At 46.6% G+C, this 15,464-nt stretch overlaps 4 protein-coding genes across 4 annotated transcripts; 3 read left to right on the forward strand and 1 right to left on the reverse strand.

Annotated features, from left to right (window-relative positions):
- Positions 1 to 2,202: 2,202 nt before the first annotated feature.
- SEPMUDRAFT_14514 (uncharacterized protein) lies at positions 2,203 to 2,373 on the reverse strand (the record flags this gene model as incomplete). Its single annotated transcript, XM_016903093.1, has 1 exon — positions 2,203 to 2,373. A coding segment is annotated over one exon (171 nt), but the record flags the coding sequence as incomplete, so codon positions are not given.
- Positions 2,374 to 8,230: 5,857 nt separating this feature from the next.
- SEPMUDRAFT_147072 (ARM repeat-containing protein) lies at positions 8,231 to 12,398 on the forward strand. The gene is made up of 4 exons (XM_016904066.1): positions 8,231 to 8,757; positions 8,927 to 9,186; positions 9,243 to 11,634; positions 11,698 to 12,398. Exons 2-4 carry the CDS (start codon positions 9,124 to 9,126, stop codon positions 12,129 to 12,131), a joined length of 2,889 nt encoding a protein of 962 aa, XP_016763228.1. The 5' UTR covers positions 8,231 to 8,757; positions 8,927 to 9,123; the 3' UTR covers positions 12,132 to 12,398.
- A 313-nt stretch (positions 12,399 to 12,711) lies between these two features.
- SEPMUDRAFT_147073 (adenylate kinase cytosolic) lies at positions 12,712 to 14,069 on the forward strand. The gene is made up of 3 exons (XM_016904067.1): positions 12,712 to 13,008; positions 13,092 to 13,299; positions 13,410 to 14,069. Exons 1-3 carry the CDS (start codon positions 12,864 to 12,866, stop codon positions 13,864 to 13,866), a joined length of 810 nt encoding a protein of 269 aa, XP_016763229.1. The 5' UTR covers positions 12,712 to 12,863; the 3' UTR covers positions 13,867 to 14,069.
- A 218-nt stretch (positions 14,070 to 14,287) lies between these two features.
- On the forward strand, positions 14,288 to 15,193 carry SEPMUDRAFT_37568 (uncharacterized protein; the record flags this gene model as incomplete). The annotated part of the gene is made up of 1 exon (XM_016908673.1): positions 14,288 to 15,193. The coding sequence occupies one exon, from the start codon at positions 14,288 to 14,290 to the stop codon at positions 15,191 to 15,193; it is 906 nt and encodes a 301-aa protein (XP_016763230.1).
- Between the last annotated feature and the right edge of the window lie 271 nt (positions 15,194 to 15,464).

The following is a 15,464-nucleotide window of genomic DNA, read 5'->3' on the forward strand; positions in this document are numbered from 1 at the left end:
AACAAGGTGGAAGTCGCAATCTACAGGTAGGTACAGGTAGGTATCACGACGTGCAGAAGTGTAGGTACCGTACCTTACCGTCACATACTACTGAGTATATAATCCATCGCTGCCTGGGCGGCCCCCTGCGTAGACGAGCTATCAGTCCTATGCATGCCGATTGATTGACCTCATTTCGAAACTGGATGGGAAAAGGTACAGCGGCGCCATTGCAGTGACCCGCGAGAATAATGGATACTACGGTCAAGCACGGCCTTAATATAAGGTCATGTTATACTGTATCCGCACCCTTCCCTTCCACGTCAAAAAGGCCCGCCAACCGCTTACGGAAACTGACTCACGCTCCCATCTCCCATCTCAGCCAATTTGGTTTTTTCGGCATTTGAGTCAATCGTTGTTGAACGTGACAGGCCTTCTTCCGGTGTCCTGTACACTGTATACCTGGAGCCTGACTCAATTGCAGCGTTTGGCTTCTAGCAAGCTACAAATTGATCCTGCAGAAGAACCGGCTATCGAGCACAGACAACAGTACAATATACGTATGACCAAGCGAGGCATGATCGCTCTGCAAGGTGACTACCTAAGTAATACTACGAGAGATGATCTACTCGCGGGTTGAGTCGCAATATTGCCGAAGCTCGCTCATGATAATCAACTGGAGCTATCGGCTGCCGAGAGACGACGGAATCGAGCCACGTCGAGCTGATGCCCAAGGAAAACTGTGTACCTCATGTACGGTAAGGTACTTGAGCGTGATGTATGTCATCAATTTCAGTATAGGTGAGCAGGCTAAATTCCGAAACGCGCAAGAAGCTCCTCTGCCGTGGCGTGTATCACTCCATTCCGTATGCTCGGTTTCTTGCCTACGGGTTCTCGGCGGGGCACGAAACAGGCTTGACGTGCATACGGCAGAAGGTGGAGCAAGTAAGGTAGGTAGCAAACAACGGCGTAGGTTAGGTTAGGTGGTAGGTATGTAGGCTTCTCTCGAAAGTCGTCGATCAGACATGTTCAAGCCGTGTACAGCGGACTGAGTGGAGGGCTTCCTGACCGTTGCGAAACAGACGATGGAGTTGCGAGAGCGTTCAAGCCCGCTCCGGCTGATCCAACGCTATGGGGTCTTTGCATCAGTCGGAGGAGCCAGCGTGGGCCGAACCGCCTCTTCCTAGCTCTTGATCGCTAGTTTGACAGTCGTGCAACCCAAAGGCAAAGGGTATCGCATTCACACGCGAATCGCCGACGTGCGGTGGCAGGTTGTGCTTGAAACGGCTGTCTCAACGGGCGCGCATAGGCAGCACCAGAAATGCCACTTGCGATGCACCGACTCCCACCTTGCGCAACGCTTTGTCCTGGCAACGCCATCCGCAAGTGAGGGCGCTGGAAGGAGAGATGGCAAGGCAGGGCATGTTGAAGATTATGAGCCGATTGCATTAGTCAATCTATATAGGGGCTTGTCTAATCCATATATAGCCATCAAATGGTACCGATATCGGTTATACCTATACGTCAGTCCTGTCTCTCGAACACTCCTACTTAACCGATTGTCGGTTACTATAATACCTTATAACTCCTACTTAAACAATATCCCTTAGTCCCCTCTTAAAAAACCTCTACCTTTATAGTAGGAAAAGAGTAGCTATTCAATCCTTACAAGCATACCGTTAACTCCTAAATCAATTCCTAATTATTCTATTCCTTTTCTTTCGAGACCTTTAATATCCTCCCTTCGTTAATTCCAAAAATCCCTATTCCTCTTACGTATCTTTTAAACGTCGTCCGATCTAGGGCCTTTATAAAGATATCCGATGTATTAATATGTCCTAGTATATATATAAGCGTAATAGTTCTATCTTTAACCAAATCCCGAGTAAAGTAAAACTACACTCGTATATACTTAGTCTTCTTATATATTTCCGGATTGTTCGCTATTCGAATACAGCTCTCGTTGTCTACTTTAATTCGAATCGTCTTCTAGGGATATCCAAAGTATTCTAGTATATATTTAAGCTATATAGCCTCCTTTGCGGCGTAGTAAAGTGCGGTATACTCGGCTTCCGTAGTTAAAGTAGCGACTATCGTTTGTTTCTTATATCGCTAGCTAACTACCGTTCCTCTAATAGTAAATATATATCCTCTAATTAACTTAGAATCTAATCGGTCCCCTACAAATTCGGCGTCGCTCTAACTAACTATATCCGCGTAGTCTCTAGAGTACTCGAGTCTAGTTTCTAGTATTTCTAGTACGTATCGTAGAATTCGTTTGATTTGCTCGTAGTATTTCTTTAATAGGTTTAAATAATATCGGCTTGCTATTAACATACTGAATACTAGGTCTAGTCGAGTTCCTAGTATAGTATATATCAAAGATCTAACTATCGATTAGTACTTAAGTCGGGTTTCGTTTAATACGGTATATCCTTCTAGAGTAGGTTCCTAGCGTTCCTTCGAGACGTAAGGTATTGTTGTTAGATTTCCTCGTATTAGGCCGAATCGTTCTATTATCGCTTTAAGGTATACTGTCTAAGTTAGTCAAATCTTACCTTTTTTCTAATCCCTTTCAATACTAATACCTAGGAAGAACTTGTATTCTCCTATATCCTTTATCTTGAATCGAGTCGACAATTCTTGCTTAACCCCTTAAATAAAATTCAAGTTAGGTCTAGTAATTAAAAGGTCGTCTACGTAGACAAGGATAAAGTAGTTGTCTTTCTTAAATACCGTAGAGTCAAAAGGATACGGAGAGAAACTAGATTGTTTCAATGTCTCTATTAGAGTCTAATACCAGATTCGTAGTACTTGCTTTAAGCTATATAGGGCCTTTTTCAGCTTGTATACCTTCCCTTTAACTTCGAAGCCTAGAGGAAGGTCTATATAAATCTCTGTATCAATATCTCTGTATAGGAAAGCTGTCTTAATATCTATTTAATAAACGTACTAACTAAACTTTGCTAAGAGCGTAAACAGAATTCGGTAACTTAATGCTTTGACTACGGCGGCGAAGGTCTCGGAGTAATTAATACCTTCTCTTTGTTCAAAACCTCGTATAACCTAGCGTACTTTGAATCGTTTAATCTAACCGTTAATTCCTCGTTTAATCGTAAAAACCTATTTGCTAGAGAGTGACGGAGATATAATCGTACCTTTATCTACAACGTCCTAAGTCTCGTTGTTAATTAGTAATTTGTATTTATTATTTACGGCATCCTGCTAGTGCTTTGTATACGGTGTATCGAGTACTTCTATTAATATCTTTAGTATTATAGGATCTTGTTCGATAAATTAGGCTATTAGTACTATAGCGTCGGTTTCTTCGGTAGGTTTACTTATTATTCTTTCCTTTGTATTATCTTCGAGTTCAATTTCTAGTATTAGTTCGCTATCACTTCGCCTTAAAGCTTAAAAGATAGATACGGAGTCCTTGCCTATAATACTATTATATATAAAGTTAACTATCGGTACTCTTTCGACTTATCGTTATATACTAAAGTAATAAATATCCTTCAATAGTTTGTTCTAAGGTATCTATATAGGTACAGGTCCCGTTTGCGTATAGTTAGGCATTAGCTAAAAAGGATTCGCTAATACTAGATTACCGGGGCGTTTGTGTTTCTCCTACTCGAATCGTATAGCCGATACCTTAAGATAATACGGAACATTTGAATAGTTCTTAGTCGTATTCGGTATTACTTCTTCTAGAGCTAGCGGAGCTATATCGTTTACCCCGATTGATAGTAGCTAGATAGGTAACTCGAGGATAGCCGTATCTAGCCGTATATCCTTATCGAAGAGAACCTCCTTTGCTCGCTCAACTTTTCTAGAGATAGGATCCTATAATCGGTATACGAAATAACCTTTAAAGCTAACGAGGACGCGTAGGTATACGCGTTCGTCGTACTTCTTTAGGAATTTTCGCTTCGGAACTAATTTATATATACGACATCCGACTCGACGGATATAGTCAAGTTCTAGGAGGTTACCCGTTAGAGCTTTATATAGTAACTTAAAGTTCTTTAACGAGGATATCGGTAATCGGTTGTTAAGGAATACTGCCGCCTTAAGTAATTTAGGCTATAGCTCGGGTACGAGCGCTCCGTCCTATTTTATACAGCGTACCGCATTCTAAAGTGTCTAATATTTTCTTTCGGTAACGCTATTCTAGTTAGGCTGATATAGTGTAGAAGTCGTATAGTATATTCTATAATAGACCGAGCAATTGATTACGATATTAGTGAATTCGGATCCTCTATTAGCTCGGATCTCCCGTATTAGGGCATTGTATTAAACTAGCATTCGCCGTTAAAAGTCTGCGAAGTATACGTATACCTTAGAGGATTGTTTCGTCTTAAGTATATATACCTAAGAGTATCGAGTATAGTCGTCTACAATTAGTAGGTAAAATCTTTTACTAGACTTAGATAGAGGTAAAGGTCCTCCTAAATTAATATATACTCTTTGTCTAGGTAGAACCGCGCGAATTGGTTCAGATATAGGGAAACGCTGTTAGGCTTTGTTTTAATAGTACGATTAGTATAAGAAGTTACTATTAATAAATTCAATTTCTAGTCGCTTTAGGTATTCCCTTAAAGCCCGTCCTCCGATATGTCCGAGTCGTTAATACTATACGTAGATTAGCAACTTTTGTACGGTTCGGTTATTAAAGAATAATACAGTTTTATTTAGGAACTAATTCGAATTCGGAGAGGATTCGGGGTAGTCTAACTAGTACGTAAGGAATAATCGCAAAGAGACGTCGAGTTTCTAGAGTAAACTAAATTAAGTTCCTATTGCAATCGTCTCGTTTGTTGTACGGTCTAAGAAGGTATAGGAGCCTCTAATTAATCGGTATTCTGTATTGTTTTCATTGATCTTTGCTACCGATAGTAGATTTATCGGCATCTATAGTACGTATACGACCTTAGTTAATATTATTTCTCGTAATCTATTAGTATAATTTACTATTAGGCGTAGCTTTCTAATCCCGATAATATAGAAACCAGTTCCTACTCCTATAATGTATACGGGTTTCGAGAGGGGCTCGTATTCCTCGAACTAGGATCGTTTATTATAGATATATTCCTCCGTACCTAAATCAATTACCTAATCAAATTTCTTGAATTAATATTATACTACTTTATAAAGGTTTGTACTCGGTAAAGTAGGCTTAACCGTCTTATAGTAGGCAATAAATGCTAAGCTGCTATTTAATAGAAAAGTTCTTAATTATTTAGGTCGGAGGTCTGCTAGTTAGGCTCTGTCTTTAAAGGTATTATATTCGTTAACCAAATTTAAGTCAACTCTTATACCTATAAACGATGTACCTATTCGAATATTCGGTCCTGTCGGTTAAGCGTAGTTAACTTAAGGACTTGTATCCGGGGCGGTGTTAGTAGACAGGTAGGCGTAGCGAGAGGGATAGACTACGGTCGAGTTCGACCTAGACGTACTCGAGTAGTTACCCGAGTTATTAGTCCTCGCTCGTTTGTTATCTCGATTTTTACGGAACTTCCGGTAGAGATTATTGTTTTGCTTAATACACTCTCCGTTAGTATATCCGCTCCTAGTATAATTTAGCTATTAATATAGCTGTTCTCTTGCTCTAAGTAATATACTAAGCGGTAGTATATTCGAGTTCGAGTTCCCTCTATTGTTGAATATTCGCTTTACGGCGAAGGATCGTAATTCTGTTAAGTTTGCTATTAAGTCTTGATTTCGTTAGAGACTATACTAATAATTCTCCGCTTTTGTTGTAAGTTTAGTAAAGGAGATAGGTTCTCCTATACTATATCCTGCGAGTAAGCAAATTTGACTAGTCGTATTAATCTAAGAACTAAAGTACTCGGTGTCTAGGGCTCTAAGGAAGTATAGGTATTTCTAAAGCTTAGTAAACTCGACCGGACCCCTTAAGCGATTCAAGTTATTAACCAGTTTGTTAAAGTCTTAAAGGAAGGTCGTAAAGTCGGTCGCGTTTCTAAATAAATATTCTTTTAGCTTTCGGTAGAGTTTTAGGGCCGTATCGATACCCGTTGTTGTATATACGCTATCTAGAGTAAACAATGCTCTAGATACTATTATAATGCCTACTATCTTTTTCTTTATATACTTCTCGTACGTTGCTTAAATAGCGCCTAATATTAAGGCGTTCTTTCTATTCTAGTCTACTATTTGTAGCAGAAAATCATTGTATTCCTCTACTAAGATTTCTCGATTATCGTCCTCTAGTTTAACTAGAAAATCTTCTAGGCCTAGGACGAAATTAATAACGCCGGTCTGTCGGTAGACGATTTTGAATTTATCGTACTAGTTATTGTAATTGCTGCCTCCTATAAGCTTAGGGACATCCCTAAAGCTCCTTAGATCAATACTAGCTCTTTTCGCTACGTCCTTATATAGCGCAGATTGTCTTATTAATCTATAGATAGTTACCGGAGTAGCTATGCTTCTTCGGAGAGGTATATTAACGGTAATGCCTAGTATTAGTACCGCTCCGAATCGTCGAGTATCCTTACTAATAATTAGTAATAGTTTACGCGAAAGTTGTCTTTTCGCTATGTCTTTAGAGTCGCTCTAAGAGTCGTCGTTCGTTAAGTCGTCGGAGTTACTAGAGTCGGGGTCGTTATTATTACTAGATGTCTCTAGGGCCGAGTTTGCCTTAGCCTAAGGCGCGTTTTGCGTAGCGAGTGTAGTTTAATCGGTAGTTGAAGTCGTTATAGCCTCGGTACGGCGTCGTAGTTTCGAGCGGACAGGTTTAAGATTTTTTAATAGGTATATAGAACTATTACTACCTTATATCCGTTCAGTTATATTAACTAGAATTGCGTTACCCTTAGAATCAATATCGTCTAATATACGTCGTAGACTAGTATTCTGCGCTAAGCTTTTAAGTAAGGTATAGATACGTAGAATACCCGTTAGTAGGTTTGTAGGTCGATTTATAGCTTCGAGTCGTTATTTCTAAATGTTTTTCTTCTAGCGATACTAAGCTAAGTATTCGCGCTGCTTAGCCTTACGTACTTCTTACTATACTAGAGTCTCGTTTACAGGTTTTCGTACTATTAAATTTTGACGGTTAGATATAGGAATAGTTATACTCCTTTATTTGAGTACGGAGTTATAGAGAACTTAGAAAAAGTGTAGAGGTAATTCTAAATCAATTAGTTAGGAACAGCGCGGAGAAACAGTACTCCTACTAAAAACAGAGAGTAGTATAAGTAATTCAATATAGGTCTAGATATCTTAAGGGATTAATAAAAATTTAGTAGTTCTCTAGAGTTTAACACAAAATTGATTCGTAGACGCGGAGATCGGAGACTAGGACAAGGTCAAATTGGCCGTTATCGGGTATAGTAAGAATTATAGTTTAGGTAGCAAGTCTCTATCTCTTTGTTGAAATCTTTAATATAACAAGTAATATAGAGAATATAGAGAACACGGAGAGGACAAAAGTATTATATAGAAAGAAAAGATATATTTAATTTAGAACTGTTTACAGTTAACGTAGGTAGCTTATAATCTTTGTAAAGTAGTGTTTTTAGCGTAAAGCTAGCGGAAGAACTTACCCGGGCTTATAACCTATTAAAGATTATAAGCCGATTGTATTAGTCAATCTACATAAGGGCTTGTCTAATCTATATATAGCCATCAAATGGTACCGATATCGGTTATACCCATGCGTCAGTCCTGTCTCTCGAACAGGGCATGGCAGGGCAGGGCAGGGGGAGTGGAGAGGCCGCACGAGATGGTCCGCAAGAGGGGGACTGGTGGAGTGGGTGTACTACCGCCGGTCCATACATGTAGGTTACCTATGTTATGTAGCTAGGAGGTTCCTAGGAGGTAATATCCATCGAGTGACATCAAGCTTCACGGCACGAAGCATCCAGCACCGAGCACAGAACAACGACGAAGGAGAAGAGTCATCAATAACGACGACGGTCGTGAGTTTTCCCGGCGGGGCCGTTGTCAAAGCATGTGAATGGCATGGTTTGCATGGGGGGTATGGGGAGAGAGAGGGAGAGAGTTGGGAAAGGTTGCTGCCGCACGGCGCACGGCCACTGGCGTGCTTATTAGTCCTTTATTACCTCTGGTGGTAGCTGATCATCAACCTGATCTTCTGCGCCACGCCAGCGGGCTGCGGGAGGGACTAGGGCCCGGGCAAAAAAGTTGTCCACCATCTTTTGCCCTTGACCTGGTCCACCTTGCACCAGCGCTCCTTGAATGCGATATCCAGAGCCGCAAGCTGTGCTGCGACCTGGCCTTCTTCGCCCTGCTTTCCCTTCTACCGCACCTCTTTCGCTTCGCTTCGCTCCCACTGAACTACCCTTCCTTCACTGTCCGGACCTTCATCTCCCGCCCGCCGCCCGCTCCTGTGCAGCAACAACAGTGGCGCATTCCACCCGCGCCGTCCCTTGCAGGCCGAGCTCTCTGGCGGCGACATATCAATCGCGCACCTGCTGCCCTTTCTGTGCGCGCGCGAAGACGTAGCATCGATGCCAGGTGCCTTGGAATTACGCTTCGCCCACGGAAGGGATCAGCCCATCTGCACATAGAGTGTTCCGGCTGCCTCCTCCCGAGCACATATCGCCTTTGATTGATATCGCCGCGCTTCGCTCCAGGACGACTCAACTTCCACTTCAACTTCCGCTTCAACTCCAGCTCCAGCTCCAGCTTCAGCTTCAGCTCCAGCTTCACAGCTTCACAGCTTCACTTGTATGTACATGCAATCGCCCGCCGCCGCCACCTCAGCATTGTACACTTCCGCCGCGAGTACGTGTCCCCACACCAGCCATCACACCCCGGCCTCTCCCACCTGCATGCACCTTCCGCCCTTCGCTCCGCGAGCTCTGTCGTTGCCTACCTTACCTGACCTCCTACTGTGCCTCCGTTGTCTGGTACTAACGCCTGGTGCGTGTGTCATGCTAACTGACTGGTCCAGCGCAGCCCAGCCTATTCCGAGCCTCTTTCATCGCCCTTACCACTTCAACTTTCGACCTTCGACCTTCGATTACGGCCCTGTCGCTCCCCGTGTAGCCACTGCAGGCAGGACTGACTTACACACCATCGTCCGAACGCTCTCGACGAACATCCATACAGTAATCTCCATTCTCGCACATACGTATCTTCGTTTCTGTAATGTCTCATGGTGCATCGAGCACCACCAACACCAGCAACAGCAATATGGCGTTTGCAAACGCTGTAGGTCCTCTCGCGATGGCAGTATAGCCTGAACACGGCGCTGACGTCCACCATAGGCACGATCATTCAACGATGTCAGGAACACTCACACAGCGGACAAGAAGATCGGTACCAACGGCATGCTGAAGCCAGCAGCCACGGGCAATACCTGGGGCTTTTCCAGCATATGGAGTGGAGGAGCGAATGGATCGAACATATCCACCAACCTTCGTGAAACTTCTCGATCGCGCGACCACACCCTGCAAGTGAAGACGCCTCAGCATGAGGAGATCGAGGGCAAGACTGGCTCTGGCTCGCTTGTGGACTCGTCCGTCTCAGAGGACTTTGTCGACCGAGGCTGGGCAACACGCATACCTGCCAGCGGACGACCTATGCCAACAGGACGACACACCGACAACACACTTTTACAGCAACGAAGTGCGAGCAATGCAGGACTACAAACGATGCCAGCCGCCCACACAAGTCTCATGTCTGTAGGCAGTCGACATCAATTTTCCAACTCAAATCAAACTGCCACGGCGCAGTCACGACAGCGCTACAACTCTACATTCGAATACAAGAACGACTTCGCAGCACAGCCCAGCGAGCAACCGCCATTCAAGGTTTACACTAAGCATGATCGGCCTGTTGATCCCGCCCACGGCAAGCCAGACTCAGCCAACGGATACTCTTCTACGACTCCGTCACCCTGTGAGGAACGGCGGCCACCATTTTCCTTGCAGTATGGCCGAACTGCGAGCATGCCCACGTCTCAGGACGGTAGTCTTCCGCCGTCTCGGGGTGCCGAGGAGGCCAATACCTGGACACCTATAGATTACTCCTCCAGATCCTCGCAGCGTGTGACCCCAGACACGTCCCGTGCGCCTTCGGTCTCGGCCAAGGGCAACGGTGCTTACAACCCTTATTTCAACGTCAACGTGGATGCGATGAGTTCAAACCTGCGACAGCTCAATATCAATGACAATAGTCGTCCAAGTACCTCGTACAAGCAGTCGTTCGGTCTCCAGAGCTACTCGGGATTTCAAGGAGCCAGTCAACCGGCAATGGCCCGACCAGGTCAATATCGCGAGGATGACATGGACCCCTTGGACCGTGCAAACATGCAGTATCTCGAGCTCGAGGATTATGCTCGAGATCTGCCTACCAACAATATCTCCTCCTCTTCGCTGGCAGAACGATGTCTCAATGGCGGTGGCATGCACGAGTTCCGCCCCGGTCAGCCTTACGTTGGTAGCGGCATGTCATGTCGATCTCAGGATCGCACTAATGGGTCTCGGACGCCTTCTGAATGGCAGAGCTTCTCTGGTGGAGCTCAACTCACGAATCGAAGATCGCCTGCCGTCGCCGAACAGCCTTCATACCTGGATCCCAGATTCCAGCAGTTCATGGCCGCACAGTTCCACGCTCGCCACCCGTATGGCATGTATAGCCCCTACGCATTGCAGCAACTCGGCCAGCAATACGTTCAGCTGATGCCGCTCGCCACGACCGCCTTCGATATGCCTGCCACTCCACGTGACAGTCCCATCACAGACTGCGTGCAAAGCGCGCTGATGTACGAGTTCAAATCTAATACCAAGACCAAGCGATATGAGCTACGGGACATATACGAACACATCGCGGAATTCAGCGGTGACCAACACGGATCACGATTTATCCAGACGAAGCTGGAGACTGCCAATTCAGATGAGAAGGAGCACGTTTTTCGAGAGATTGAGCCCAACGCGATTCCACTCATGACAGACGTGTTTGGGAACTATGTGATTCAGAAGTTCTTTGAGCACGGCGACCAAACGCACAAGAAGATTCTCGCCAACAAAATGCGCGGACAAGTACTAGCACTCTCTCTGCAGACGTATGGGTGCCGAGTAGTGCAGAAAGCTCTGGATCATGTGTTGGTAGACCAGCAACGTGAATTGATCACTGAGCTCGAAAATCACGTGCTCAAGTGTGTCAAAGATCAGAATGGGAACCACGTTATTCAAAAAGTAATCGAACGATGCCAGGCCACCACGATCGGATTTATTGTCACGGCACTCCAAGGACAGGTCCAGCAGCTCAGCATTCACCCATATGGCTGCCGCGTTATCCAGCGCTGTCTGGAGAAGAGCGATCTGCCCTCAAAGAGCATGATCATGGCGGAGTTGATGCAGGGTATCCCTAGCATGATCGCCGACCATTTCGGGAACTACGTCGTTCAGCACGTCGTGGAGCACGACGGGGGTGGTGAGGGAAGACAACAGGTGCTGAACATTGTCGCCTCGGGTCTCGAAGGCTACAGCAAGCACAAATATGCCAGCAATGTTGTAGAAGCATGTCTAGTACATGCTGATGATTTATGGCGGCAGAGAGTCATGTACCAACTGCTGGAGGCCAACGCACGACGAACGGAAGGAGAGGGAGTCCTTGTGGGCATGATCAGAGACCAATATGGCAACTACGTGATTCGTAAGTGTTCTGGATCGTGTGTTCTGCTTCGTATCACTTATAGCATTGCTGACACATTCACAGAGAAATTCTTGGATACACTGGTGCCAAACGACTTTAACCGCTTTCTCGGACCGCTACACCCTGCCATGGCACAAGCTAAGCGTGGATGCCCCGTGAAGCACATAATCTCGATCGAGAAGAAGATGCACAGATTCGATCCTCATCGGACCAGTAGCATCAACCATGGTCACGGTCTACCGTTCCACGGACGCAATGGACTCGATTTCCCACTTCCTATGCAAGTGCCAATGCAGATGCCAATGGCCATGCAGCCATTCGGGACGAATTACCACTCTACGGCCACCACGCCACCGCCACTCACGTCCGATACGCAGAGTTTACAGAGTTCCTGCCTTCCTAGCGTCAACGGTGATGCTGTCGAAGGCGCTGCCTCAAGCCGCAAAGGCAGCGATCCATCGAGCCTATACAGCATCGATGATGTACAAAGACGATAAATTCACAACAGATTCACATTTCAGGGGTGGCGTAAGACAACGCGTGATATGCATGGATGCATAGCGGCGTGTCTTTGAGGCGTACAGCAACGCTGGGCCACAACAGGGGACCATATAGGTAGAAGGAAGGGTCATCTGTGGAATGCTTTCGTATGATTTATGATTGGAATATGATATAGGGTGGCGCAGTATTGGATTATGGTGATGGATACCCACATGTATGAAATATGTACTGGAACAGGAAAACTGAGAGTAATAGAAATGCTCTCTTGAGAAACATTGCCATCGTGCCACTTCATATACCTCTTTGCCACGATTTTGCCCTTGTCAGAAGGCCAACGGAATCCTGTGGTTTATCGCTGTCGTGGTCAACAAGACATTGATATCGGATTTCCTGCTCGAGAAAGGTGCCGGCGCAAATGAATTGAAAAAGACCCGCAGCGGAGGTATGACAGCCAATTGTCCCTCACCACTTGTGTATGCTGGAATACATTATGTCGCCGGTCGGACACTCGGACATTTTTAGCGCTTCCCTTCCGCAGCCGAGGGAACCTGGAAGCCATTCTTGCCGCAAGCTGTCGAGCTCTTCAATCGCGTTCCCAAGCACTTTCTCTTGCCTCTCCCACCTCCCTCACCACAGCCCACAGCGAATACTGATCACTACTAATCCGCCTGCGATCATCGCCTCGGTTCGCTGTAGTCCGTCACACACCTGCGCGAAACTCATACATCATGTCGGCCGAAACGGTGGAAACGCTCAAAGCCACCATTGACAAGTTGGAAAGAAAAGTCCACGAGCTCGAATCACGGATAACAGGTCACGGTAGCTCCAGCAACGATGGCATGCGCATGATCTTGATTGGTCCTCCAGGAGCTGGTACGTGGATGCGTCGGGCGTAGCCCAAGACTTCGTGGACAGACAGGGCAACACAGATCACTGACCGGTATGTTTCCTGGCAGGCAAGGGAACTCAAGCCCCGAAGATCAAGGAGAAATTTGGCTGCTGCCATCTGGCAACAGGTGACATGCTCCGCGCTCAAGTCGCCGCGAAGACCGAGCTGGGCAAGCAGGCAAAGAAGATCATGGATCAAGGCGGGCTTGTGTCTGATGAGATCATGATTGGTATGATTGAGAAGGAGCTCGAGAACAACAAGGAGTGCAGTGGAGGGTAAGTGGTATATACCGCGGGAGCCAATGGCACACTTTCTGCTCACCATCTTTATGGCGGCGTGGTAGCCCAGCGGCAGAACCTGATTAATGCTGACTTGGGTGGAATAGGTTCATTCTTGATGGGTTCCCACGCACAGTGCCACAAGCGAAAAAGCTCGACCAGATGCTTGAGGCCAAGACGCAACCACTGAAGCATGCGGTCGAACTCGAAATTGACGACAATCTGCTCGTGGCCAGAATTACTGGCCGCTTGGTTCACCCCGCTTCAGGACGTTCGTACCACAAGATCTTCAACCCACCGAAGAAGGAGATGACTGACGATGTCACTGGCGAGCCATTGATTCAACGATCTGACGACAACGAGGTGGCGCTTAAGAAGCGTTTAAGCACCTACCACGCACAGACAGCACCTGTGGTGGACTATTACCGCACGACTGGCATCTGGAAGAGGATTGATGCTAGCCAAGACCCAGGCGCGGTATGGAAGAACATGTTGCAAATTTTCAAGGAGAGCGACAAAAGCACTTCGGGCGGACTGTTGGGCAAGTTGGGGCTGAAGAACTAGGAGCATGCATAGGCCGTCATCAGGTCGCACGTGTAATGCGCAGGAACAGGAACAGGTTTGGCGAGCAATTGTGCGGGCTATCGCGAGCCTGGCATGTTTTCATGAAGGCTATGGTAAGTGTGCATAAAAGCCGTGTCGCTGCATTGTGTATCATATGGGCGTGGTGTACTAGTGTCACCCAAATCAAATCCAACAAGATCGAGATGTCAGCGAGCCTTCCTTCCTCGCGAGTGAAAACGCCGCTTCTCGATTTTTGATGACTTCAAGCAGTGCGCCTTGCACTTTGGCAGATACACCACCACCACCACCACCCGGCGTCTACTGGAACGCAAGTCGGACTCTTGACCCGCGTGAGTCGTTGGTAAGCTCGGGAATTGCATTCACGACGGCATCGTTTGCTGACCCGCCGTGACAGTCGGCCATGAGTTCTTCGGCCAGCAGTATTCTCGACTTCGGGAATGAGTCCACCAAAGGCATTCGCCGTTGGGGCAGCAAAACACATACGCCCTCATCCAACGTTTCTACACCTCTGGTAGATCGCACCAACACTACAAGAGCCAGGTCTTCATTCAGTGCCAGTACCGCCGACAGCACACCCTACGCTGGTGGCATGACCACCTTCCTTCCTGAGATGCAGAGCACACCACCCATGCCTACCTTCCAGAAGCCAAACATGGAGACGCCCACTCCTTTGCGCAGAGGCAGGGGCGACGATGAGACCACTCCGTCACGGACTCAGGCCGGAAGGCGTTCTGTAATGCATAACGACGAGCTCGGCATCGACAGAATCTCGGGCTCAGCGTCACTCATGCGACCGAAAGGTGCATATGCGACCACACCCCTTGCTGATCGTATAGGCGAAACGCCAAATCTGCCTCGAGGATGGAGCCAGCAGTTGGATAGGGCGATCTGTATACTTGATGCCAGCGACTACACTCTTCCGGCAATTGTGGCCAAAGTTCGTCGCGTCTTCCCAGAGCTTAACGGCACTCTCACTCCAGCCATGATCGACAAGCGGCTGCGTCAGCTGGATCAAATCCCGGAGTTGGATTACTGGGCTATAGGATTAGCCAAAAATGAGAAGCAGCAACGGAGAGAGAAGGCAAAGGCATCAGAAGTGGAGAGTAAGAGGCTTCACAGCAATACTGCATCGCCTGAGGCTGGCAGAGGTCAAGCTGAGAGTTCTCGGGCAGCCAGGACTCGGACTGAGCACATATCTCACATTGAGCCTGGCGCAGACGAGCGCCCAACAACGCCTCCAGCCACACAAGAGCGCAACCTCGTCACCAGAAACTTTCTTACTGGCTTTCGCTCAGAGTTCCTCTAGCCCTTTCTTGCTGGATCAGCGACTTTTAGATGTAGCTGCATGCTCAAGGGTTTGAAGCATTTGCGATGACTTCGATGGCGGTATGAAAAAAAAGGACCTTTATGTACGATAATCATCTTATGCAAAGAATGTGCGAATTGTTCACATTTACATCTGTATCATTTCCACGCCTATTCAGGTTAGATGCTCACTAGTGAGGGTTTGTCGCGCACCACTGCAAAAGTCGCTCGAGAGATGGTACATGCCGGTTCGGTATTTCTGAGTGCATATT

Source organism: Sphaerulina musiva (assembly GCF_000320565.1).
Source record: "Sphaerulina musiva SO2202 unplaced genomic scaffold SEPMUscaffold_2, whole genome shotgun sequence".
In the NCBI taxonomy this organism is placed as follows: domain Eukaryota; kingdom Fungi; phylum Ascomycota; class Dothideomycetes; order Mycosphaerellales; family Mycosphaerellaceae; genus Sphaerulina; species Sphaerulina musiva.